The 26292-nt window shown below is 57.7% G+C and overlaps 2 protein-coding genes across 5 annotated transcripts in view; both read left to right on the forward strand.

The window, feature by feature from the left end:
• The first annotated feature begins 11608 nt into the window (after positions 1-11608).
• LOC125347688 (basic proline-rich protein-like) lies at positions 11609-17442 on the forward strand. The gene is made up of 5 exons (XM_048340667.1): positions 11609-11774; positions 13021-13992; positions 14586-15265; positions 16365-16472; positions 17434-17442. The coding sequence occupies exons 1-5, from the start codon at positions 11609-11611 to the stop codon at positions 17440-17442; spliced, it is 1935 nt and encodes a 644-aa protein (XP_048196624.1).
• Positions 13711-26292, forward strand: part of Adgrl1 (adhesion G protein-coupled receptor L1) — a 34819-nt gene continuing 22237 nt past the window's right edge. For all 4 annotated transcript variants that reach the window (XM_048342360.1, XM_048342362.1, XM_048342361.1 and 1 more), the window contains exon 1: positions 13711-13952. The gene's annotated coding sequence lies outside the window, so the exon portion shown is untranslated. The remainder of the gene's footprint in view (positions 13953-26292) is intronic.

The following is a 26292-nucleotide window of genomic DNA, read 5'->3' on the forward strand; positions in this document are numbered from 1 at the left end:
CTAAGACTTTCACCAGCTCAAAATCCTCTATCCTCTGGGGTTTCCTGAGATTATCCACTGTGTGTATGTGTGTGTGTGTGTGTGTTCCTGTCTTAGGGCTTGGGCTCAAGGCCTGGGCTCTGAGCTCCTGTGGCTCAAGGCTAGTGCTCCACCACTTGAGCTACAGCTCCACTTCTGACATTTTGGTGATTAACTAGAGACAAGAGTCTCATGGACTTTCCTGCACAGCCTTTGAATCACAATCCTTGGATCTCAGCCTCCTGAGTAGCTAGGATGACAAGTGTGAGCCACTGGTGCCTGACACACACGGCCCTCAGAGTAAAAGCACAGCTCTGTGGCCAGGGTGTGGCCCAGACATGGGGGTGTGGCTCAAGTGCTAGTTGATGTAGCTCAGTGGCAGGGCAGTTCGGTGACAGGGGATGTGGCTCCATGGTAGGACACTTGCTTAGCATGCACCAGGCCCTGTGCCCCATCCTCAATATCCCTGCAACAAATATGTGTGCACATATTCCCCATTGCAACCATCTTTTCTGCCAGACTTTCACTGAAAACAGGCTTCAGTTAATCTACCTGCTGAATAGGAGTTCTGGAGTTGATTTGAAGATTAAAGGCGTGGGTGTGGGAGAAGGAAAGGGATGGATAATGTGATGAATGATCACCTTAGTTATCACTATTTGCCACATTCTCACTAAGTCATTCAACACTCCCAATTGTTGAGCTCATTTCCCCTTCTGGACCATCCACCAGGGCCTTCAAACATGGGGGTCCTGGTACAGTCCTTTAAAGACCCTCAGGGAGCTGGACGCCCGTGGCTCAGGCCTGTAATTCTAGCTACTCAGGAGATTGAGAACTGAGGATCATGGTTTAAAGCCTGCCCAGGTAGGAAAGTGTGTGAGGCTCTTATCTCCAATGAACCACCTGAGAACCGCAAGTGGCACTGTGGCTCAAAATGGTAGAGTGCCAGGGTTGAGCAAAATGAGCTCAGGGACAGAGCCTGGACCCTGATTGAAGCCCCACTACCTATTATCATTATTACTTTCTACTTTTTTTTTTTTTTTTTTGGCCAGTCCTGGGCCTTGGACTCAGGGGCTGAGCACTGTCCCTGGCTTCTTTTTGCTCAAGGCTAGCACTCTGCCACTTGAGCCACAGCGCCACTTCTGGCCATTTTCTATATATGTGGTGCTGGGGAATCGAACCCAGGGCTTTATGTATATGAGGCAAGCACTCTTGCCACTTGGCCATATTCCCAGCCCCCTTCTACTCTTTTTTTGGACAGTACTGGGGTTTGGACTCAGGGTTTGATGGCATCTGAGCAGGTGCTCTACCATGTGGGCCAAGCCTCCAGTCCCCTCTCCCAGTATCTGGGGGTTCCGCTTTGCTGTGAGGGTTGTCCTTTCTTCACGTCGTAGTCTTCCTAATGTCTTTGCCTTTCTCTTAGAAGGATGTTTATCTTTGGATTTAGGGCCCTCTATAATCCTGTATGATCTCATTGCAAAATCCTTAATTCCATCTGCAAAAGCCTTTTGTCCAAATAAGGTCAGTGCTCTGATGTGAATGCAGGAGAGATCCGGCTCCTTGGTTCCCACGCTGGAAAGAGGGGGTGGGGAAGGAAGCGACTGTGATTTCACAGACAGGAGATCCAAGCACCTAGAAAAGGGCTTGGAGCCTATGTGACATCCTAGCATTGCGGAGGCAAAAACAGGAGGGTCGGGCTGGGGATATGGCCTAGTGGCAAGAGTGCCTGCCTCATATACATGAGGCCCTGGGTTTGATTCCCCAGCACCACATATACAGAAAATGGCCAGAAGTGGCGCTGTGGCTCAAGTGGCAGAGTGCTAGCCTTGAGCAAAGAGAAGCCAGGGACAGTGCTCAGGCCCTGAGTCCAAGCCCCAGGACTGGCAAATAAAAAACAAAAAACAAAACAAAAAAAACAGGAGGGTCACAGGTTCCAGGCCAGCCAGGGTTACATAGTGAATTCAAGCCAGCTTGAAGTATACCTCTAGATTTTATCTGGAAAAAGACAAGGTAATGGAAGGGGTGTGGGTAGGCTCAGGAGGCGTGGCTATAGAGTGAGCAAGGTTCAACTGTGCATGGCTCCACAGATTTAGCTCTGGAGAAGTCCCGGGTTTCATCCCCAGTAAAATACACACACACACACACACACACACACACACACACACACACGATTATTGAACCTGGCAGTTGTGTTCTTCTGTAGTCCCAACTAATCAGGGGGCTGAGATCAGAGGATCATTTTGTTGTTTTTTTGTCAGTCATGGGGCTTGAACTCAGGGTTTCAATGCTGTTCCTGAGCTTGTTTTCCTCAAGGATAGTGCTCTACCACTTTGAGCCACAGCACCACATCCAGTTTTCTCTTGGTTCACTGGAGATGAGTCACATGGACTCTTCTGCCCAGGCTGGTCTTCAATCAGGATCCTGAGATCTCAGCTTCCTGAGTAGCTAGGATTCCAGGTGTGAGCCAATCAGCATGTGTCTAAGAAGGATCGTTTTGAACCCAGGAGTTTGAAGAAAACTGCCAAAAAGCCAGGTGCTTCATGTCTGTAATCCTAGCTACTCGGGAGGCTGAGATCTGAGGATCACAGTTCAAAGCCAGCCCAAGCAGGAAAGTCCTTGAGACTTATTTCCAGTGAACCACCAGGAAACCAGAAGTGGCGCTATGGCTCAAGGTGGTAGAGCGCTAGCCTTGAGCAAAAAGAGCTCAGGGACAGCACCCAGGCTCTGAGTTCAAGCCCCACAACTGACCAAAAACAACAACAAAATGACTGAGGAAAAGCTCTTTTGTCCACTGCCCCCCCTCAAAGGCATCATCTTGGACCACCAGCCCTTAGCAGACACCAGAATGACCGCCACCACTTGGACCTTGGACTTGGAAAGCTCCAGAACTCTGAGCCACACATTTCTGCCACTTGTCAACTGACTCAGCCTGGGGGCTGTGTTACAGCACAGGAATATGTCAAGGCGGTCCCAGCACAGGCGCCACGATATGCTTTTGTCTTGTTCAAAGACAACTCACAACTTGGCCAACCATAGACCCATAACTCTCTGCCCCCCTCCCCTCTGGCTTTCTGGAACCTTCTCTTTCTTTCTCTCTCTGTCTCCAGCTGGTGGAGATTGAGACCTTGGACTTGCAGCTTGCCCCCAGGAGCCTGGGGGCTGAGCTGAGTGCCTGTCATTTCTCTCCTGTTCCGTCAACAGCTCACACTGGCCCTTGACCTGTGGCCCATTTCTTCCCAGGGCTGACAGGTCGGGTGAAGAAGGGGTGCTCCCTGGAGCCCAGACACACTTTTCTGCCGCCAAGTTGTCTCAGCTCTTTGCTCACACATGCTACATCCCCACAGCTCCTTCTCTGCCCCTCCTTCCTTCCCTCCCTCCTTCATCTCTCCTTCCATTTCCAATTGGCCACTTCCCAGAGCCATGCCTGCCTTGTGTTCTTGCATCTAGTCACACCGTGCCTGCAATCCCAGCTACTCAGGAGGCAGAGATCTGAGGATCACAGTTCAAAGCCAGCCCAGGCAGGGAAGTCTATAAGGGTTGGAAGTGAAGCTGTGGCTCAAGTGGTAGAGCATTAGCCTTGAGTGAAGAAGCTAAGGGACAGAGCCAGGGCCCTGAGTTCAAGCCCCAGTACCACTACACACAACACCCCCCACATTCTCTCCAACGCCAAAACAGTGGATTCCTCCTCCCTTCTCCCTTTCCCAACCTTTGGCAATCTTCTCTCTCTCTCTCTCTCCCTCTCTCATTCTTGCCAGTCCTGGGATTCCAGTTCCACCTGGGTGCTGTCCCTGAGCTTCTTTTGCTCAAGGCTAGCACTCTACCACTTGAGCCACAGTGCCACTTCCTGTCTTTTCTGTGTGTGGTGCTGAGGAATCGAACCCAGGACTTCATGCATGCTAGGCAAGCACTCTACCACTGAGCCACATTCCTAGTCCCATGGCAATCTTTCTATGCTTATGGATTTGCCTTTTCTGGGTATTTCACATAAAGAAAAGGGCCAAGTTGAAACACGGGGCCACACCTGCCTAAAGTAAGTGGGTGCCCTTAGAGCTAGATAAGTTGCCCCCATTTAAGAGGCCTGAGAAGCCACATTCACTGCTCATGCGCCCACAACCCCTCCTCGCCTCACCCTCTTCCCTACGGTTCTCAACCTCACAGGCCCATCCCTCAACACCTCATCCCCGCTCAGCACAGGCCAAATTGGCTCCCTCTAGGTCTCCCTCTGCCTGCTCTCCGGTCTCCAGGCCCCCAACTTTGCTCCTTAGCCTGAGTGCCTTACTGTGTCCCCACTCTGCTTCCCCATCCCCTCTCCTCAATTGTTTACCCTCGTTTCTCCCTCCTCCTTTCCTTCCCTCACCTGCCAGTCCCTGCCGTCACCCCCTTCGCACACACACCCTTCCTTCCCTTACCCCTCTCTTCCTCCCCCAGCTGGTACCCCCTTCACCTTTCTCCCTCTCCTGGGCCGGACAGCCGCACCCCCTGCACACCTGGGGAGCAGGGCGGGGCCCCACACCTGGTGGCAAGAGCGCGGCGGACAGCGGCCCCTAGTGGCCGGGGTGGGAAGCGCAGCCCAAGTGGTTTCTCCAGCTGGGAAGTAGCCATCACCCCTGACTGCCCACCGGGTGCCCCGACTGGACCGGGCGGCTCTCCGCACTGTGGCCTCGCGTCCTATCCTTCTGAACACCTAATGTGTGCCAGGAGCATTCAGGAGTGACCAAGAGCTAAATATCCTGGGCCTCTGAGAATGGACACTCTGCACAGAGGCAGGTAAATCAAGGAAAAGAAAAATGGGGGAGGGCTAGGATGTAGCTCAGTGGCAAAGTGCTTGCCTAGCAAGAGCAACATTCTGGGTTCGATCCCCAGTACCAAAAAAGAAAAGACAAAAAAAAATGGGGGAGACGATTCAGCTTGCTTTCAGTGTCTATAAATAAATGACTGAAAAAAGTCAACTTATCTATTCTGTCTATCTATCTGCCAGTCTGTCCACCCACCCATCTGTCTATCTGTCTATCCGTCTATCTGTTTGTGCTGCAGATGGAATCTAGTGCCTCAGGGGTGTGGCAAGAGAGTCCTCTCCCCCTGAGCTGCATCCTCCGCCTAGAAAAGTTTCTAAAAGTCTCCAGACACTGGTGACTCACGCCTGTCATTCTAGCTGCTTAGGAGGCGGAGATCTAAGGATCTTGGTTCAAAGTTAGCCCGTAAAACAGTTTGTGAGACTTTTTTTTTTTTTTTGCCAGTCCTGGGGCTCGGACTCAGGGCCTGAGCACTGTCCCTGGCTCTTGAGCCACAGCACTTCCGGCCTTTTCTGTTTCTGTAGTGCTGAGGAATTGAACCCAGGGCTTCATGTATGCAAGACAAGCACTCTACCACTAAGCCACATGCCCAGCCCTCTGTGAGACTCTTATCTCCAATGAGCCACCAGAAAACCAGAAGTGGTGCTGTGGCCTAAAGTGGTAGAGTGCCACCCTTGACCAAAAGAGCTTATCAGGGACAGTGCCTAGGCCCAGAGTTCAAGTCCCACAAACACCACCACCAACAAAAATAGTTTCTATAAGTTTCTGTGAACCAGGAGTTGGCCATTCCTTTGGGCCAGTGGCCAGGCAACACATGATGGTGCAGAAGGTTCACTTCATGAGCAGGGAAGTGCGAGGAAGAGGGGAAGTACAGGCACTCCCAATCCCCTTGAAGGTCACGCCCCCATGGCTGAAAGCCTTCCCACTAGGTCCTGCCATTTAAAGGGTCCACCACCTCTCAAGTGGACCTAGCTGAGGACTAAGCCCTCAACACCTGGGCGAGCATTCAGGCACAGTTATGGATTTAAGTTACAGCAGACAAAAAAAAGTGAGTAGCAAAGATACAGAGGTACTGGTGACTCTTCCAGCTGCCACCTTCCACCTCTCAGCTGGATAGGAGGGGTATGGAGAAGCTGACCACCTTCCTAACTCTCCCATTAACCGGTCATTTTGTAAATTAAGTTTAAATTACCATAATGGAAAATGAAACACTAACCTGCTTCACAGGGGACAAGTTTTGATGCTCATGAGTGCATTCAACATGACTAGTTCTCAAACGACTTGAGGGGAGGGGTAAAGGGCATACAGGCACTGAACTCAGGGCCTTGTGATTGGTAGGTTGGCTTCCTACCACTTGAACACCTTCTTAGTTCTTTTGTTTTGGTTACTTTTCAGGTAGAGTCTGATTTCTTCCCTAAGCCAGCCAGGACTGCCATCTGCCCCCTATCTATGATTCTGGAGTAGGAAGGACTACAGGACATCTACCATCAAACCTGACATTTCCAGGCTTTTTTCTTTCTTTTTCTAGTGTCAAGACTTGAACTCAGGGCCTCAGGCTGTCACTTGGCTCTTCCCTGCCAGGCTAGCACTGTGCAACTTGAGCCACAGCTCCACTTCTAGCTTTTTGCTGGCTAATTGGGGATTTTTTTTTTTTTAATCTCCTAAACTTTGCCTGGGCTGGCTTCCATCATCCATCCCCAGATCCCCTGACTAGTTAGGATTACAGGCATGAGCCACTGGTGTCTGGCTTATGTTGTTTTGTATTTTTAAGTTAATTTACTTTATTGTTATTACAGAGTTGATGTACACAGGAATTACAATTACATGAGTCAGGGCCAGCTTATTTATTTATTTACGTATTTATTTATTTAGTCAGTCCTGGGGCTTGAACTCTGGGCCTGGGCACTGTCCCTGAGCTCTTTAGCTCAAGGCTAGCCCTCTACCACTTTGAGGCACAGCACCATTTCTGGCTTTCTGGTGGCTAAATGGAGATAAGAGTCTCATGGACTTTCCTGCCCTGGGCTGGCTTTGAACTGAGATCCTCAGATCTCAGACTCCTGAGTAGCTAGGATGACAGGTGTGAGCCACAGGCGCCTGGCTTATTTATCTACTCATTTTTGTTTTTTCCAGTCTGGGGCTTGAACTCAGGGTCTGAGACCTGTCCCTAAACTCCTTTTGCTCAAGGCTAGTACTCTTACCATTTGAGCCACAGAGCCACTTCTTTTTTGTTCTGTATATGTGGTGCTGAGGAATCGAACCCAGGGCTTCATGGGTGTTAGGCAAGCACTCTACCACTAGGCCACATTCTCAGCCCCTGTTTTTATTTAATTAATTAATTTGCCAGTCCTGGGGCTTGAACTCGGGGCCTGAGCACTCTCCCTGGCTTTTTTTTTTTTTTTGGTCTTTTTCTTTTTTGGTACTGGGGATCGAACCCAGGACGTTGCACTTGCTAGGCAAGCGCTTTGCCAATGAGCTGCATCCCAGCCCATGTCCCTGGCTTCTTTTTGCTCAAGGCTAGCACTCTGCCACTTGAGCCACAGCACCACATCTGGCTTTTTCTATATATGTGGTGCTGAGGAACCGAACCCAGGGCTTCATTAGTATAGGAGGCAAGCACTCTACCACTAGGCCATATTCCCAGCCCCCTCCCCTTATTTGATTTTTAAGATAGGATCTTGCTAATTTTTCACAGGTTGTTCTTGAACTCAAGACCCTCCTTGCCTTTGTTTTCCCCATAGCTGAGATTAAAGTCAGGCACTACCACACTGGGTTTTGGGTTATCCTTTTCTTTTAATCAGCATATGTGGGTTGTTCAAAGCTGGCTTCATTGTGACACTTGTACACATGTGTGCAACGCATGTTGGCTAGCTTACCCCTCTATCACCCTCTCTTACCCCACTACCCCTTCTTAAAAACAATTTCAAAGCCAGGCACCAGTGGCTCATGTCTAATTATAGCTATGTTGGAGGCTGAGATCTGAGAACTGAAGTTGAAGTGAGTCTGGGCAGGAAAGTCTGGGAGATGCTTAGCTTCAAATAACCATCAAAGAGGCAGAAGTGGCGCTGTGGCTCAAGTGGTAGAGTGATATAGCCTTGAGCAAAAGAAGCTCAGGGACAGTGCCTAGACCCTGAGTTCAAGTCCCGGACCAGTAACAACAAAACAAAACCAGTGTGTATTTGTTGCACCAACATATTTCACCATGCTCCAGATGCACGTCTTATATTTTGCTTAGAACAATCTTCTCTATTGTTCTTTCTCCCTTCCCCCTTCCCCCTGTCGATCCACCGTTCTCACTGGACAACCTTAAAGTCAACTGATTCTGGATGTATGTAAATCTTATCCACGAAATACCTTCCCAGCCCAATTTAGAAGAGTGTTTGATTAAAAATGGAGGACAAGCTAGACACCAGTGCCCCACACCTGTAATCCCAGCTCCTCAGGAGGCTGAGATGTGAAGTTCATGGTTTGATTTGCCCTGATTTGGGCAAGACAATCCATGAGACTCTTACCTCCAATTAACCACAAAAAGCTGGAAGAGGAGCAGGGGCTCAAGTGGTAGAGAACCAGCTTCGAGTGAAAAAGCTCAGAAACAGTGCCTAGGCACTGAGTGCAAGCTCCAGGATCAGAAAAGGAAAGAAAGAGAGGAAGGAAGGAAGGGAGGGAGGGAATTTCCTTATAAGGGGGAAGGCTGTGGGATTCTTTATGGGACCCCCAACCCAGTATGGAAAAGTCCCTGCAGTTTGCCCACCACTCCTTGCAACCTCTTCTTAGAGGGGGCCCTGATCCGGATGCACCCCTTGTGGAGGCAGGATAGCACCACAGCTTCCATCTTGTCCTCAACTCCAGGGTTCAGGGCTATTGAGGCAGAGTGTGTGGAGAGGCTGAGGGGCCCCTAAAAGATACCCAGTGTCCCCCAGGAGCTCGTGGCTGTGCAGTTGCAGTGGGGTACACTTCAGCAGCGTGGCTTGGGCACCCCAGTGCAGCCTCACTGGGCGCAGGGGACACTGCAATGCTCTATGGCTACCGGCCTCTGACCTTCCACATCCAGGGAGATCCTCACCTCCAGCATTTGATTTTGAGCCTGGATACCCCCATACTGCATGCCCCAAGTTCCCCACTTTGTGTCCATGACACCCAGCACCCCATATTTTGTTGACCCGGAATCTGACACACCCAGGGTGCCTGGCTCCTAAGATCCTCTGCACTCCTCTCCCTTGTGCCTTGGGTCCCCACCTTCTTCAGCTCACCACCCCAGGACTCTGCCTGTCTCCAGTGCGTCCTGAATCCTTCTGCTTCAGGTGAAAGGAATGTGAGCTGGGCAGTTCTGGGAGCGGGCAGCGGCAGCACTCTTTGCTAGGCAGTTCCCTGGTGGAGATGGCTTGGGCTTCTGGGGGACAGCTCTCCTCTGCCAATACCCGTCCCCAGCCTGGCTTGTTTGCTTTTTTTTTTTTTTTTGCTTGGTCCTGGGGCTTGAACTCTGGGCCTGGGCACTGCTCCTGAGCTCTTCAGCTCAAGGCTAGCGCTCTACCACTTGAGCCACAATGCCACTTCTGGTTTTCTGGTGGTTCATTGGAGATGAGTATCATGGACTTTCCTGCCCAGGCTGGCTTTGAACCATGATTCTCAGATCTCAGCCTCCTGAGTAATTAGAGCAACAGGCCTGAGCCATTGGCGCCCAGCTCCTTCCTTTTTTTTTTTTTTTTTTTAATGCTAATCCTGCAACTTGAACTCAGGGCTTTGGTGATCAAGGCTTTGAGCTCTAACATTTGAGCCACAGCTTTAATTCTGGCTTTTTGCTGGTTAGAGAAAAAAATCTCATAGATGTTTCCTACCATGGCTGGTGTGAATCATAATCCTCCAATCTCAGCCCCCAGAAGAACTGGGACTACAGGCCTAAACCCCCAGTTTTAGCTTATCTACTAATTTTTGCATGGGGAAGAGGGCTGAGGGCTTGCTCAGGGGGCTCGGAGCCAGAGGTTTGGGGGGATCCCTAAACTCCATTTTTGTGTTCCCCTTTCTTTACATCCATTCCACACCCATCAACCTCCAGATCAGACTTCCCTGGTCCCCGAAGGCCAGCCATAGGGCACTGGGCATTGACATTCCAGGCTCTAGCTCTGCCAGCCTGGCATCCTGGGACTTAGGGAGGAATACAAGAGACCCGTCTCTGTTCCTCCTTCAAAACCTGGGCTTGATGGAGTCCTGCTCTATGAAAGCCCCATGCCCCAGCCTGAAAGGAAAGGGTATGTCTAAAAGGCATCAGGACCTGGGTGGGGACTGATGGTTCATGCCTGTAATATTAGCTACTAAGGAGGCTGAGATCTGGAGGACCATGGTTAGAGGTCAGTCCCTGACAGGTAAGTCCTAGACCCCAGCTCTGAGGTAAGCAGCAAAAAGCTGGCCTAGAGGCATGGCTCAAGTGGTAAAACACCAGCTGAACAAGCTTAAGGCTTTGTGTTCAATTCCTGGCAGCAGAAAAAAAAAGCAGGGGGAAGGTTCACAGAGGTGGTCCCTGGCTACCAAACAGCTTAGAATGATGGTGTTTCCCCTGTATTTTAGCTATTAGGACATGCTTCTCAGAGAAGATTTTGGGAAAACAGATTAATTGACACACATTTCTTGTTCAAGTTTTTCTCTTTTTTCTTCGTGGTACTGATGCTGGAATTGGGCTCAAATTTGCCAGGACAGACGCTCTGTAACCAGCTTTTTTCTTTTTTTGGCCAGTCCTAGGCCGTGAACTCAGGGCCTGAGCACTATCCCTGAGCTTCTTTTTGCTCAAGGCTAGCACTCTGCCACTTGAGCCACAGCACCACTCCTGGCCATTTTCTGTATATGTGGTACTGAGGAATCAAACCCAGGGCCTCATGTATACGAGGCAAGCACTCTTGCCACTAGGCCATATCCCCAGCCCCAGCCTTTTTCTTTTTTGACATTAGTCCTGGGGCTTGAACTCAGGCCCCGGGAGCTGTCCCTGAGCCTCTTTTGCTCAGGCTAGCACCACTTATAGCTTTTCCTGAGTAGGTCATTGGAGATAAGTGTCTCATAAACTTTCTTTAATGGGCTGGCTTCGAACCGCGATCCTCAGACCTCAGCCTCCTGGGCAGCTAGGATGACAGATATGGGCACCACGCCTGGATGACACTCTGTTCTCCTCCAAGTGTGTGATGAATGCCTTCAATCTCTTTTTCCTTCTCCGGCTCTCCTAGCATTCTTCAGCGACGCCCCCAGCAGGCGCCCCCCCCCCCCCCCACCGTTAGCAGCTCACAGGGTCCCTGAAAAATTCACATCACAATTGGCCTGCAATGTTCCCGGGCGCGCTGAGCTTTGAACTTGGCAGAGCTGCCATGGTTAGAATTTAGGCCTTATTTGGGGTGGCTTCCCTTCCCTGGCGATCCAGGCCCGGGTTTTGTACCCCCCCTCTCCCAGCCATCAATCTGGAGACTGGCTCCCCATCTCTTATAAAATAGATTGCAGCAGCAGCGGCGGCGACAGCAGCGGGGCTTCCAGGTCCGGTCTCCGGAGATCCTTACCGGATCTTACCTCTCAGGACCTCCCTTCCCTTCTCCATTCCCCCCCCCCCCCCACCTCAAGACTCTGCCTCCCCCTCCCTCATCCCCCGCCCCCAACCCGCATCAGAGTTGTCTCTCCCGGCTCAAGTGCCTATTTTTGGCGTGGGGCCCGGTTTTATAACGCTCCCCACCCCCCTACTGTGGATCCTGGCAGTGGGATCGGGGTGTGCGTGTGCGTGCGCGTATGTGTGCGTATATGTGTGTAGGGGAGAAGGGGGGATCCAAGCCAGGATGACAGCCTTCTCCACCCAGGAGCGGGGCTGCAAGGCTCCCGCCTGCAGCCTCAACCCGAGCGCGCCCGCCCCCGCCCCCCCCCTTCCCGGCCTTCCAGAAGCCCGGGGACCCGCTCCCCGCCTGCCCTACTTATTCCAGTCTTCTGCGGCCGCTGGCTTCCTCGGTGCGGAAACTCTGTACCGGGTTTTTGTTCTTGCTTAAGGACCTAAAATTCATTTTTTTAAAAAATTTAGGCTCTCCACCGCGGTTCTCCCCGCCCCCATCCCCGCACCGCTCAGCCAGACATTTGAGGCGTTTATAGACATTAACCACCCCCCCCCCCAACCGGGGTCCTCCACGCGTGCGCCAGGCCAGCTCCGAACCCCGATCCCGTGGCCAGGGCGCTTCTCCGGGGTCCCCATCCCTTCCCTTCCCGGGGCTCCGGTCCTGGCTTTGCGCCCGCCCTCGTCTCTCCACCGGGCCCAGGCTCCCGGGCCGCGGTCTCCGGTCGCCTCCCCTTCCCCGGCTTCGCCGCGGCCCGGTCCAGAAGCCGCGTTTGCCCGCACACCCGGTGCAGCAGACACCGGCCCGGCCCGGGGACCCCGTCACCCAGCAGCGACCCAGCACCTGCACCCCCGTCCCTGATCGAAGGACTCCGCTCCGGGTCTTGGTCCTCTCCACCGCAGAGCCCGCACGCGTGACTCCGTTTCCCGTCTCTCGGGGAGGGTCGGCCCGAAGTCGGCGGGCCACTCGAGCGGATCCAACCCGGGCTTTGCGGAGCTCTTAGAACCTCACCCCCATTCCCGACCACACACCCCCATGGGCTCAGACCCCCTCCCCCACGCCCAACTGGGCTGACCCCCTCCCCCACCCAACCGGGCTCAGATCCCCTCCCCCACCCCATTACATCCCCCTCCCCCCAAACCGGGCTCAGACCTAACCGGGCTCATCCCCACCGCCCCCTCTCCTCCACTCCCAAACCGGGCTCAGATCCCCCTCCCCCAAACCAGGATCAGATCCACCTCCCTCCAAGCCAGGCTCAAATCCCCTTCCCCGTCCCCCCACAGGGCCAGCCCCTCCATCCCTCCCCATACCGGGCTCAGCCTCCTTCCCCCGCCCCTCCAGTCTCAACTCCCTTCTCGGACCCCAACCCCCCAAGTCAGGCTCAGACCCGTCACTACATCCCCCTACCTGGCTCAGCCCCCGTGCCCGCCCTCCGCACCCCCTCAGCGGGCTCTGCCGCGCTTTGGGTCTTCCTTCCGCTGCCCGCCTCCCCCATCCCCCCCCCGTTCCCACCCCGGACCCGGCGCGGCCGCCCCCTCCCCGCCCCCCTCATCTTTCCTCGGGCGGGGAGAGGCAGGGGAGGCGGTGGCGGGCGTGATCCAGTCCGGGTTTTGGCGCCGGCCCTGGACGCCCGCCCGCGCCAGCAGGTTGCGTGGTCCGATCCGGGCCGGGAGTCCGCGCCGGGCTTCGCGCGCGCCGCCCCCCGCCCGGAGCGGAGGGAGCGGAGGGAGCGGCGGGAGCGCCCGGGCGCGCGCGGCGAGCGGGCGGCTTGTCATTGCTGGTGCCCGGCGCCGGCTCGCTCCGCGCGTCCTGCGGTGCCCACGGGCCCGGCCCGGCGCCCCCCGCCCCGGCCGCCTCGGGGGCGCGACGCCTCCCGCCGCGCCGCCGCCGCCGCCGCCCGCGTCCCGACCCGCACCGCCGCCGCCCTCCGCAGCCCCGGCTCCCCGCCGCCACTGCGGGGAGCGCGAGCCGTCGGCGCGGGAGCTGCAGTAGCTGCGGGAGCGACGCCCCGCCGTCTGCCGAGGGGGCCCCGGCCGATGGGGCCGCGCGGGCCCCGGAGCGGCGCCGCCGGGCGGCGGGGGGCTTCAGGGGCGCCCCGCCGGCCCCGCTAAGCCCGCGGTCGCCGCCGCCGCCGAGAGCCGCGGAGTCGCCTGGGCGCACACGTGCCGCCCCCGCCGGAGCCGCGGAGCTGCGGGGGAGATGCGGGCCGCCGCCGGCGCCGCCTCGGGGGGCTCCGCCTCGCCCCAGCCCCCCGATCTCTGACGCCGCCCCCGCCGCCGCCCTCCCGGGAGGGGCGCAGCCCGCGCGCCCCCCGCCCCGCCGCCGCCGCCGCGAGGGGCCGCCTCCGGGACCCGCGAGCCGCCGTCGCCTTTCCCTTTTATCTTTTATCGTTTTTTTTTCGTCGGTGGCGGCGGTGCGGGGCCCGAGGAAGGAAGGGACACGGAGGCCACCCTCGCCCCGGTGCCCCCCACCCGCTTCCCCCCTGCCCCGGCTCCGGGAGATGTGCCGGGCGGGGGACCCGGGTCCGCGGAGCCGCAGGAGCCTCGCGCGCGGTCGACCCCGGAGCAGCGTCGGACAGGTGAGCGACTGCGGGCCTGGGGGCGCCGCACCTGGGCCAGGTGTGCGGGGCGGGCGTGGGGGCGCTCCTGGAGCGCGGGGTGTGTGTGTGTCGGGGGGGACCCGGAGTCGCCGCGGGGTGGGTGGGGAACCGGGGCGCTGCGGCCACCTCGCTGGCACGGGCGCGGGGCGCACGGCGGCGCCCCCCGCGGGACACTGAGGCGCGGGTGGGCGTCCGCGGAGGGGGGGGCCGGCGCGGGGTGGGGAGCGCGCGTGATCGCGCGCGCCCGCCTTTGTGGGGGGGAGGCGACGCGCGTCCCCGGCGCGCGTGCGCGCGGCGCCCTGTTTGTGTAGGTGTCGCTGCCCGCCGGGAGGCTGCGCTGGGCGCGGGGGGCCCGGCTCCCCCCGGAAGGGGCGTCCGGACAGCGAGGGCTGCGCTCCGGGAAGGGTCCGTGCGGAGGCCCGGGGCGCCGCGGGCAGGATGCGGGGTGCGCGGGGAGGTGGTGTCCGCCGGGGCAGGGGGTGACCAGGACAGGTCCAACGGGCTTCGGCTCTGGGGGGACAGGTCCCCCTCCTCCCCCCGTGCGGGAGAGGCGGAGCGTGCGGGGGGGGGTTATCGCTTGTTTTCGGCCCATTTGACTGTCCTGGGGTGCAGTGTCCGAGCCCAAGGGGGGACCGGGGGCTGGCCCGAGGTCGCCGCGCCCCGCCCCGCGCGCCCGGCCCCCCACCCCGCCGGCGCCCCTCCGTCCCGGCCCTGATGTCGGGGTCCCGCCGCCCCCAGCCCCGTCCTTCTGCCTCCTGCCCCGCAGCCCCGCGTCCTCCGCAGCCTCGGCCCCGGCCCTCTCCCGGCGCCCCGGTTCCTGCGGGGACCCGGGGCCCGGGTCTCCGCTCCCCCTACCCAAACATGTGGAGATGGGGGCTGGGGGAGGGGCTCAAGATGGCCGCCAAGATGGCTGCGCCTCTGTTCTTTCTGTCCCCCTTCTCCCGCGCGCCTTCCCGCCTCGCGCCGGCGGGGGAAGAGGCGCCGCGGGGCGCCGGGGCCCGGCCGGCGCGGGGCAGCCCGCCGCGCACGCCCGCACCTCGGCCCGCGACCCGCGGCTGCTTCGGGGTGGAGGGAGGCCGCCGGGGTCCGCTCCTGCCTCCTGCACCCCAAGGGCAGGCCGGGTCGGTCCCGCGGCCTCGGGCCCCGCTCTCCCAACGCCGTCCCCGCCCCGCTCTCCCCTCCGACGCCCCCGGCCTGACACCCTGTCCCCCGCCCCGGGGCGCCAGGTGCTCCGCCGGGTCCCGTCCTCGGTGCTGGGGAAGGGGCCTGGCCAGCCCCAGCGCTGCGGGCAGGTGACTTTTTCTCTCTCCGACCCCTTTCCCCTAATGCCAGATTTTATTACTTTAAAAAGCAGAGAAGGGGGTACTCCAGGAAGGGATGAAACCTCATTATCATATTGAGAAAATGATCCGCGATTCCCCCTAACCACCAATTTGCCTGCCACGCGACCGCCCGGGCCACCGAGCCTGTTAATTACCGAGATGAATTTCATCCGGAAAGCGGGCGCGAGCGTGTGCCACGGCTGGGCGGCGACGGCGGCACCACTGTGTGTGTGTGTGTGTTGGGGGCTTACGTGTGTGCGTGTGTGTGTTGGGGAGCTCACGCGTGGCCGGACCCCCATCACCTGCTGGCAGCCCCCATGCTCCTCCTCCTCCCTCTTGGGGTCCTCTCCCGCCCGGCCAGCTCGGCCCTGTGCCCCTCCTCAGAGCCCTGTGCACCCCACTTTCTACCCTTGGGTGTGGGGACAGCGCCCAGGCCTGGGTGGCTGGCACACCTGGCCGCGGATTTGGGGAGGACATGGAAGGAAAGCAGGAGATGTAAAACCAGGTTTCTATTTGCTGCCTGCCCAGGGGACCCCGCGTCCCCCAGGCGTGCACATAGGGGGAAGGGGCCTGCCACATCTTGGGGGACCCGGGCTTTATGCCTTCTGCTCTCTGAAGGGGTAAGCAGCCAAAGTACCCTGGGGTCTGGCAGGGGGATAGTTTGCTGGGGGAGGGGGCAGGGGGAGCCCAGTGCCTTGGCCTCGAGGGACCCGGGAGTTCCTGGTCTCCCGTCTGCACAACCTTCTGCTGCCCAGCCAGACGTGTGTGCGGCCAAGGACACCGAAGGCTTTGGTTTCTGGTCTCGCATCCAATTTCCACAGCCAGACATCCCTCCCCCCTCCTGCCAGCCTGTCCCTGCCGGACCGTGAGAGCTGCTGTTGAATGTGGGAACTGGGTTCCCGAGTTAGAAAGGGGGTGTTCTGTGGGACATCTGTGTCCCTCTCCCCCTGCCCCCCCGCAGTGTACCTGTCCTGGTGTGTGCGCTGGGGGCAGGATGTGGCCCGGACTGGTCTTGTGTCTGGTGTGTCCAAGGATGCGCAGCTGTCTGCGTTCTCTGTTGCACCTGCAGCCCGGGGACCAGGTGTATGCCCGTGGCTGCCCGGAGTGGGGCTGGCTGCGCCTCAATGCAAACACATGCCCAACTGTGCTCTCTGCCAGGCGCCATGCTGGGGGCACGGTGGGGACAGGGGCCAAGCTCTGCTCTATCCATGCACCGAAAGGGCTTTAATTTAGTGGGGTTGGGGGGAAGACTTGTGAAGCCTGGCTTCACAGAGTGGTCTCCTCTCCTCACATGTTACGTGAGTCCCTGGTAGAGGGCTCTGTGCCCCATCTGCCCTGCCAACTCTTATCACCCCTTCCCCTCCAATGTGCTAGTGGAGATTCTACCCCAGGACTTTTGCACATACCCTTCCTCCTCCCCTGGATTCTTCCGCACCCAGCAGTGAGGCTGCTTCACCCACTTCAGACCTCACCTCTGCAGTGACACCCCCCCCCCCCACCATGCACCCTGAAGTCTGCAGTGGGCTCTCCATAGAGCTGACAAATTTCACACAGTCTGTAATTTCCTGATTTACAGTACTTGCTTGTTTACTGTCTGTCTCGCTGACTGGGTTCCAATGCTGGAGGACGTGGTTCCTTGCTTTGCTTTGGGGGCCAGGTGCCTGGACTCCTGCCTGGCACATGTACCTGTGCCTGCAGCTTAGGCATGCCATTCCAGCTCCTCAGGAGGCTGAGACTTGAGGAGTGGAGTTCAAAGCCAGCCTGGGCAGGAAAGCCCAGGAGACGGTTACTATCTGTGACGAACCAGCTAAAAAGCTGGGGAAGTGGAGCTGTGGCTCAAGTGGCAGAGCTCCAAGCCTTGAGTGCCGGAAAGCTGAGGGACGGGGCCTAGGCTGGGTGCAGTGGAGTAGGCTTGCGCTGCACCCCCCTACCGAGAGAGACGGAGGTGGGGGGCTGGAGTTCTTGGCCCGCCTGGGTTCATAAGTAAGACCTGACTCAGAACCAACCAGTCGGACATGAGTGAACCGGGTGCATCCCCCGTGGCATTGCAAGGCTCACAACCCCAGAGGTGACTTGGGGATCCTTGCCAGGGTTAGCAGCCCTGCTGTCAGAGCCTGAGCAGGGGTTCTCCCCCTCAGTCCCTGTGACCCACTCCCACCTCCTCCTCTCCCTTTGGGATTCTTGTTTTTGTGTTTGCCTGTCTTAGGACTTGAACTCAGGACCTTGGGCCCTTCTCTGAGCCTTTCTTCCTCCAGATTGGCTCTGCCACTTGAGCCACAGCTCCACATCCAGTCTTTTTGGTGGTTTACTGGAGATGAGCGTCTCATAGACTTTTCAGTCTGGGCTGGCTTTGAACTGCCATGCTCAGATCTCAGCCTCCTGAGTAGCTGGGATGACAGGCCCGAGCCACCAGCCTGAGCCAGGCCAGCGTTCTAGCTTTTTACCAAGAAGGTAGAGAGCATGGAAGAGAGCCACAGGAGGCCAGGAAGTCCGTGAAAACCCAAAGTGGCTCTTTCCTTAGGGAAAAGTTGCCTAACCCTAGCTCCGGCCTGGCCCAACCTGCCCACTGCCCTCCAGGCAGTGTTTTTTTTTTTTTTTTTTTTTTTTTTTGTGGGTAGTGGGGCTTGAACTCTGGGCCTGGGTGCTGCCCTGAGCTCTCCAGTTCAAGGCTGGCACTCTACCACTTGAGCCACAGCGCCACTTCTGGTTTTCTGGTGGTTAACTGGAGTCTTATACTTCATGGAGCCCCGCTTTGGGCCTCGGTCCTCAGATCTCAGCCTCCTGAGTTAGTTGGGTCACAGGTGTGAGCCCCCGGCACCTGGTCCTAAAGTTGTTGAGGGGAAGGAGATGCGAGTGGCAACTTAATGGGCTACAAGGCACAGCCCAGCCCCTCCCCAAGCCCCACCAGGACCTGGTACCCCCAACCTGTCCACACCTGGAGGACTGGGGACTGTCCCCTGGGCTCCCTAGTCCACTAATGCCCTGAGTGTTAATATTAGCCTTTGGAGGGGGGGGGGCAGGCTATTTTTAGCCTGGGTTTCTATTGAATTTTTATCTTCTAGCTTAGAAGTGAGGGCAGGGCATGGCTGGAGCTCCTCCACTCCTTCCCCAGGGCCTGGAGCCATCCAAGCAACAACCCCCCCAAGCCCAGCACCGCAGTCACACCTGTAATCCCGGCTACTCAGAATGCTGAGATCTGTGGATTGGGGTTCAAAGCCAATTGGGGCAGGACAGTCCCATGAGACTCTTTATCTCCAATAAACTACTCTTCCCCTCCCCCCCAAAAAAAGTCAGAAGTGGAGCTGTGGCTTAAGTAGTATACCACCAGGTCTTGAGTGAAGAAGATAAGGGGACCGCATGCAGCCCCTGAGTTGAAGCTCTGGTAATGGCACCCCAAAACATATTCAACCCTAAGATGCCATTGTTGGCTTGAAGTCTGGGGCACCCCTAGGCTCCCCTTAACAGAGTGGCAGCCCTCTTCAGGGGTCCTGAAGAACCAGGCCCTCCCTGCCCTTACCGTCCCATTTCTTCCCCATGCCGCCTCTCTCCTGTGTAAACACTCCTGGCCCAGGATGCTCGCACAGGCTGTGTTCCTATCTAGGACATTTTCTCCTTTCCTGGCTATCTGGAAGGCCTCCCTCACCAGGGACTTCCTGCAATCTCACCTTCTTCTGCTGACATGGCTTTTGTCTCCAATGCGCTTGGCCAGGCTGGGACTGGGCTGGGGCAGGGGTTGAGCTGGGGCTAGGGTTGAGCATGGGGAGGAGCCCCGAGGCACTGCCAGAGGACTGGGGGTGGCTCACCTCAGAGTTGTGAGTTTGGGTTTGCAGGGGTTGGGGGGACTACCTAGGCCGGGGAAGGGGTCAGGGGCTTGGGCCCCATTATCCTGAGGCCCACAGTGCCCCACAGCCTGCCCTGTAACACCTTCCCTCCCTGCCACCCTCACCTCCCCCTGCCACCTTCCCTCTTCACCCCTCCCCACTCCTCTGCACCTCTGTGGGGCCTGGATCTTGGCCCGCATCATTCCTTCCATCCGTACACCTCACCAGCCTCTCACCACTTCTGCCCAAGGCCCCTTCTCAGTAGACAGACCAGAGGATTGCAGTTCAAAGCCAGCCTGGGCAGGAAAGTCTGTGAGACTCTTTCATCTCCAGTGAACCAACAAAAAAGCCAGAAGCAGAGCTGTGGCTCAAAGTAGTAGAGTGCCCAGGTAGGGCAGAAAAAAGCTCAGGGACAGCACCCAGGCCCTGAGTTCAAGTTCCATCCTGGCGCTGGCCAGGCTTGACCCACAGTGGGTCCAGCCCCTCTGGGGCACTGGTCCTGGGCAGGGCCTGTTGGACAGCTGAGCCCAGGGCCATCTTGGGAGGGCTGTGGAGGGAGGCTGCACACCAGCGTAGTCTCCATGGGCAGAGCTTTGAGGGAGACAGGACTCGAGGGCTGGAGCAGGAGCTGTGAGCCAAGGATGGCTGACCCTGCCATGCCAGGCTCGGGTCCTGGGGCAGCAAGGAGCCATGGGAGGCTGCAGGCAGGGAGGGATAGACTTGAGATCCTTCTGGACTCCCAGGCCAGAAGGAGAGGAGGCGGGCAGTGGCCTAGGGGGCTTTGGGGTTGTATGTTCTTTTGTATGTGGTGCTGGGGATGGACCCCAGGCCTCCCACCTCCGGCCAGACGTGGATATTGGTGCTGAGAGCCATATCCCAATCCCAACCCATTTTTGTTGTTTGGACTTTCTTCTTTTGTGCCATCCTGGGGCTTGAACTTGGAGCCTGAGCATTGCCCTGGAACTTCTTGGGCTCAGAGCTGGTGCTCTACCACTTTGAACCATAGCACCATTCACTTAATGCTTTTAGATGGTTCGTTGGAGATGAGTCTCCTGGGGACTTTTCTGCCCAGGCTGGCTTTGAACCACCATCCTCAGATCTCAGCCTCCTGAGTAGTTGGGATGACAGGTGTGAGCTGTTGTTTTAATCTTGAGACATGGTCTCTTGACATAGTCCAGGCTACAATTGAAGAGTATGGCAGACCGGGGGAAGGGGCTGAGCCTGCTGCACTGAGTGGCCTCTGTTTACCCAAAGATTAGAAGGACACCGGAGGAGCATGGGTGGCCCTGGAGGTGTAAGTCACCTTTGCCAAGGTCCTGAGGTCAGCTGTGTCAGGGCTTCCCTGTGGTGAAATGCTTTGTCAGCCTCAGGAACGATGTTGGTGCTTTCTCTGAATACACTGGGAGCCATGGAGGGCCCTGGGCAGAGGCGGGACCCAAAGGACCCTGAGTGCTTGTGGGTGCCCTCTGGCTACCACAGGGGAGTGGACAGACAGGACAGAGAGGATGGACTTGAGCCTAGAGGGGCCTGTAAGGAGCTGGGGGCCTGCTAGGGGAGGAGCAAAAACATCTTAGGAGGAGAGAGGGGACCCTGTATGCCCGCCTTGAGCCCCGCCCCCCCCAGGGCCTGGCTGCCCTCTGCTGCCACCAGGGCCTCCCAGAGCCCTTCCTGCACCCGCTTGTCTGTGCAGGGTGGATCCGTGCAAAGGTCTTGAGGTAGAGACTGGGCCTTCGTCTCTAGGGATGGGGAATAGGGCTCGGAGAGGCCAGGAGTCTGATCAGGGGTCACACAGGAGATTCACACGCTCCAGGTCAGCTAGAAGCAGGTTGTTCCCTCCCGCCCCCCCCCCCGGGGGGGGGCAGTGAGCCTGGGTGAGGGCGGGCAGCAGCCTCTCAGGCTGGGTGTGGGGAGGGGGCCAGAAGCAGCAGTGTGCTGCAGGGAGGCTGGCTGCTGCCGGGGCGGGGAGCACGGGCTGGGAGGGGCCCGGCGCCCCCTTCTTCGTGCCTGCATCCCCCCCCCCCAGACATTCAGTCTCACACCCACTCACACCCAGGGTTGCCGTGGCAACTGCAGGCTAGGGCAGGCTCCAGGCGCCCCCTCTCCGCCTGTCGCCCTCCCCATCCCCACCCCGGGGCACCCGAGGACAGACCCCTGCCTCCACGCAGACGTGGGTGCAGACGCCCAGGCAGGAGCCAGTGGCAAGCTGGGGGCACCCCCACTGGGAGGTCTGGCCAGGCCACGTGTGGGGGTGAGTTCCCCTTGCGCGGAGAGCAGGGTGCGCCCTGGTGCCCACAGGTGGCACGAGGGTCCTCGGGGACCCCTGAGGTGCAGGGTGGGGGTGCAGAGCCCGCGTGTGGGGCCAGGAGGGACATACTTATATCTCTGCAGTGTTGTTTTTGTGACCTAGGAAATGTGGGTGCTGGTGGCCCCCTCAGTTGCCATGTTTAAACAGGAGCTTGTTCAGGTGCTCAGAACGGGTGGGGAGGTGACCCCACTGCCCCTGGGCTGCCCCAGAGCCTTGCTGGGCCCCCCAGTGGCTCTCCTAAAGTGGGGTGTTCTGGAGTCCAGCTTCTGCTGTCCCCGGTGTCCCTATCCTATAGAAGCTGCAGAAGCAGCAGCTGTCCCATGGGGATCCCCCCTGGTGCTGGGGTTCAAGTCCGAGGTCAGAAGGGCTGATGGTCTGCTCCAGACCCCCCCACCCTGGCTCTGCTGCTCTGTGGCTGCACCAGTTCTGCCTCTGTCTTCACTTGGGCACCATGCATGTCCACAGGCCTTCCTCATGTCTCCCGGAAGGCCGCCAGGCCGGCCCGTGAACTGGGCCTGTAATGAGATCCTTGCGAGCGTGGCTGCTTTCGCAGGACTGGAGTTTAGGGCATCGACATGGTGTTTGTTTTTTGTTTTTGGTCAGCCCTGGGGCTTGAACTCAGAGCCCAGGCGCTGTCCCTGAGCTCTTCAGCTCAAGGCTACCACTAAGCCACGGTGCCACTTACTGTTTTCTGGTGGCTCATTGGAGAGAAGAGTCTCATAGACTTTCCTGCCTGGGCTGGCTTTGAGCTGCAGTCCTCAGTTCTCAGCCTCCTGAGTAGCTGGGATGACAGGTGTGTGCCATGGTGCCTGGCTCTTTGTTTTGTTTTTTGGCCAGTCCTGGGCCTTGGACTCAGGGCCTGAGCACTGTCCCTGGCTTCTTCCCGCTCAAGGCTAGCACTCCGCCACTTGAGCCACAGCTCCGCTTCTGGCCGTTTTCTGTATATGTGGTGCTGGGGAATCGAATCTAGGGCCTCGTGTATCCGAGGCAGGCACTCTTGCCACTAGGCTATATCCCCAGCCCTCGGCTCTTTGTTTTTAATAACTTACTCGTTGGGTGGTGTCCAGAGGGCCCTATCGCATGCGTCAGGTAGTAGAGCACAGTTGTTTTGGGATGATGTCCCTCCTTCCCTTGCTCTCCCCATTTCCTCCTCTGCATGTGATGTCTGCTGAGCCATGCACATAGCCTCAGCATATTTTGGGGGGTGAGGGTCGCACTTTTGTCTGCCTCCCCCCTGTTCGCATAAGAAGCCTCAGGGAGGCCTGTCCTTGGTCTCCGTGGCCCAGCTGCCCACATCTGGCCTGCTTTTCCTTCTAGGGGCACCCAGGGATGTGGTCCACAGGCTGGGAGAGACATCAGCTCCTGGCACCCACCCCCATGTTGGGGGTGCCCCTTATTTCCAGGGGAGTCACCAGAGTGGGACTCAAGCTGGGCTCCCAGTTATGCAGGAGGCTGTTGTGTGGGGACCTTCTGTGTGTTCTGAGGTGCACGTGCCACTGCCCAAAATACCATGTTGATGTCTCTGAGCCGCAGTGCGGCCTCGTGTGGCAGAGGGCAGCATCCCGCACCAAGCACAGCACCACTGGATTAGGACAGAAAGGGAGGCACAAGCTGGGCATGGTGACGAATGTCTGTCGTCCCAGAGCTTGGGAGGCTGAGGAAGGAGGATCGTGAGTTCGAGGACACTATTGTAAGATCGTGCCTGTCTCAAGAAGAAGCTGGGTAACTGTAGCTCAAGCCTGTGATTCCAATCCCTGGGATCTGGAGGTCTGGATTCTTATCTCCAGTAAGCCACCAAAATGCTGGAAGTGGAGCCTGGCTCAAGTGGTGGAGCGCCAGTCTTCAGCAAGTAAAAAGCTCAGGAACCGTGCCCAGGGCCTGAGTTCAAGCCCCAGGACCGGCTAACAGAGGAGAGGCAAAGAAGAGGTCACACAAGGACATGTGGGAAGGCAGCCGTCTGCAAGCCGGGAGGAGGGGGCCCAGCGCACCCCGAAGTCTTCAGCACCTTCCGCTTCTGTGTCTGGCTTCCTGAGCTATGAGAACGTCGCCTGCTGTTGTAGGCAACCTGTTCCAGGCTCCAGGGACCAGAGGATGCCAGCACCTACCGCGAGGGGTCCACGGCGGCTGGGCCTGCATGGCAGGCCCTGATCACAGGGCATTGTGACCACGGGGTGCACACCCACGTCCCGGGGCCAGCTGAGCTACGCACACAGGACCCGACACGGGGCGGGAGCCAGTGGCGCGTCTGGGTGATCTAGAAAATCCCGTTTCCTCGTGCCACATTATGCTGCGTGATGGAAGACGGGCCCCATGGGATGGACGGAGCTGGTGGGCAGTGAGCGGGTGCTGCCTGGGTCCCCGCGCAGTGGGCAGGGAACTGCGGCAGGTTGGTTAAAAGGATTAAATGTTCAGCCTGGTGCCATGGCGCATGCCTGTCATCCCAGCTACTCTGGAGGCTGATGAGATCTGAGGATTTCAATTCAAGGCCAGCCCGAGCAGGAAAGCCCATGAGACTCTTCTCTCAGATGAATCACCAGGAAGCTGGAAGTGGAGCTGTGGCCTGGAGCAAAGGAGCTCCGCCCTGAGTTCAAGCCCCAACAGTCCCTGTACCCCCCTCCCCTGCCCCACGAGGGATGGATGCAAGCAAGCTATGGGATAAACAAACAGCCTGAGTGTCTCCTGGCCAGGAATAGTTGAACAACATGTGTCTTGGATCATGGGAGGCTGTGTGGTCATCCAAGGGGGAGAGTCCACCTTCCCGCTGCTGCCAGATGCACGTGGGCAGTTCATTCTGCCAACAGAAGCCCGGCACAGAGTGCCGGGTGTCATTGTAGGGCCCCTGGGGTAAAGAATGTCCCCACTCAGTAGTAAACTTGGAAAGCAAATGTTCCCTGGGCTGTGGGGGGAAGGAGGAGAGAGGGTGTGTTTGCTTCATTCAGAGTTTGAGTTAGAGGTGAGAAAAGCTGCTTTAGGGCCTGGTATGGTAGTACACACCTGTAATCCCAGCACTTGGGAGGTGGAGTCCAGAGGCCCAGAAGCTCCAAGCCAGTGTGGTCTACAAAATGAGACTGTCTTCATCAATAACAAAGAGAAGCTGTGTGCCAGTGGTTTACGCCTTTTCATCCCAGCTACTCAGGAGGTTGAGGTCTGAGGATCACAGTTCAAATCCAGCCCAGGCAGGAAAGTCCGTGAGACTTATTTCCAATGAACCACCAGAAAACCAGAAGTGGTGCTGTGGCTCAAGTGCTAGCCTTAAACAAAAGGACTCAGGGACAGCGCCCAGGTCCTGAGTTCAAGCCCCATGATAAAAAAGAACAAAAACCAAAAGCAAAGAGGCACCAGTAGCTCATGTCTGCATCCTCACCTCTGCAGAGGCTGAGTCCTGGAGGACGGAGGTTCTAAACCCTATTGAGTCTACAAAGATGTGCTCATTTCCAACTAACCAGCAAAATGCCGAGCTGAAGGCATGACTCGAGTGGTAAAGCACCAGAAAAAAGTGGTTTTTGAGTTGCTGGTTGCAAGCCTAGCGGCATGCCCTGAGCCTGATGTGTAGGAGCCCCTGGGTTCCATCTGGGACACACAATAAATTAGTTTTAAGTGGTTTGAATTACCCTATAATTTACCAGGCACCCATAGCTACTGAGGATGGAGGGGTCTATGGTGTTGGGGGGGGGGGCGGTGTAGTCCTGTTTTGTTTTTTGCAGTATTGGAACATGGGGCCCAAGGTCTGTGCGTGTCCTGGTATGGAGATTTGAACTCGAGGCCTCAAACTCTTCCCCAGCTTTCTTGCTCCTAGCCCGCACACTTCCATTTAACCAAGCCCCCAGTCCGGATTTTTGCCGGTTAATTGAAGTGGAGTCTTGAGGACTTCTTGCCCAGGCTGGCCTCAAACCAGAAATCCTCCAGATCTTGGCTTCCCGAGTATCTTGCCATTGAGTTCGTGAGTTTTCCACCCTTGGCGTTGGGATTCCGAGGCACGGGATCCCGCCGGCCCAGCCAGCTCTAGACCAGGCCGCATCCTCTGGCCTCTGCTTCTGGAATGCTGAGATCACAGGCGTGAGCTGCTGGGTCTGGTTTCCTCTAGAGCTTGGGCTGGGCTCCGGGAAGGCTTGGCGTGGGTCTGGGGGGTCCTTGGCTGCGGGCCGGTCCCATCTCTGGACGGCGCCCGAGGGCCCTGAGGCTGCCCAGCCTCTCCACACCCTCGCCATCAGCATGGCCGGCATGGCACAAAGACGTGGTACAGGAGGTGGTGGTGAGGAGGCCCACGGGGCTCTAGATGGCCCGGTCTCCAGCCGGTGCCTGCCTGCCTCGATAGCTGGGGGTCAGGGAACACGGGCGGGCACCGCTGCCATCACCGGAAGCGGGTGCTGCTGTAGAGGCCAAGGTGGAGGACTGTGATTTGGAGGCCAAGGTGGGGAACTGTGACTCAGAGGCCGAGAAGGAGGACTGTGATTCAGGGGCCAAGGTGGGGGACTGTGATTGGAAGCCTGCCTGGGCAGGAAGTCCAGGAGACTCACCTGTCACTCAGCACCAGAAAGCTCAGGAGCCGCACCCCTGCCCCAAGTTCCAGCCCCAGGACTGCCTCCCCCCAAAAAAGTAAATTAAAAGAACTGTATAGAGAACCAAGATAGGGGAAGAGCTTTGCAGAGGGTGGCGGGGCTGGCGCCAGGGCCCCTCCTGGGGTAACGGGCTGTGATGGGCTATGTTGGGGTGACGGGGGCTGTGATGAGGGGCTGTGTTGGGGTGACGGGGGCTGTGATGAGGGGCTGTGTTGGGGTGACGGGGGCTGTGATGAAGGGCTGTGTTGGGGTGATGGGGGATGTGTTGGGGTGATGGGAGCTGTGATGAGCGGCTGTGTTGGGGTGATGGGG

Source organism: Perognathus longimembris, chromosome 3, assembly GCF_023159225.1.
Source record: "Perognathus longimembris pacificus isolate PPM17 chromosome 3, ASM2315922v1, whole genome shotgun sequence".
NCBI classification, from domain to species: domain Eukaryota; kingdom Metazoa; phylum Chordata; class Mammalia; order Rodentia; family Heteromyidae; genus Perognathus; species Perognathus longimembris.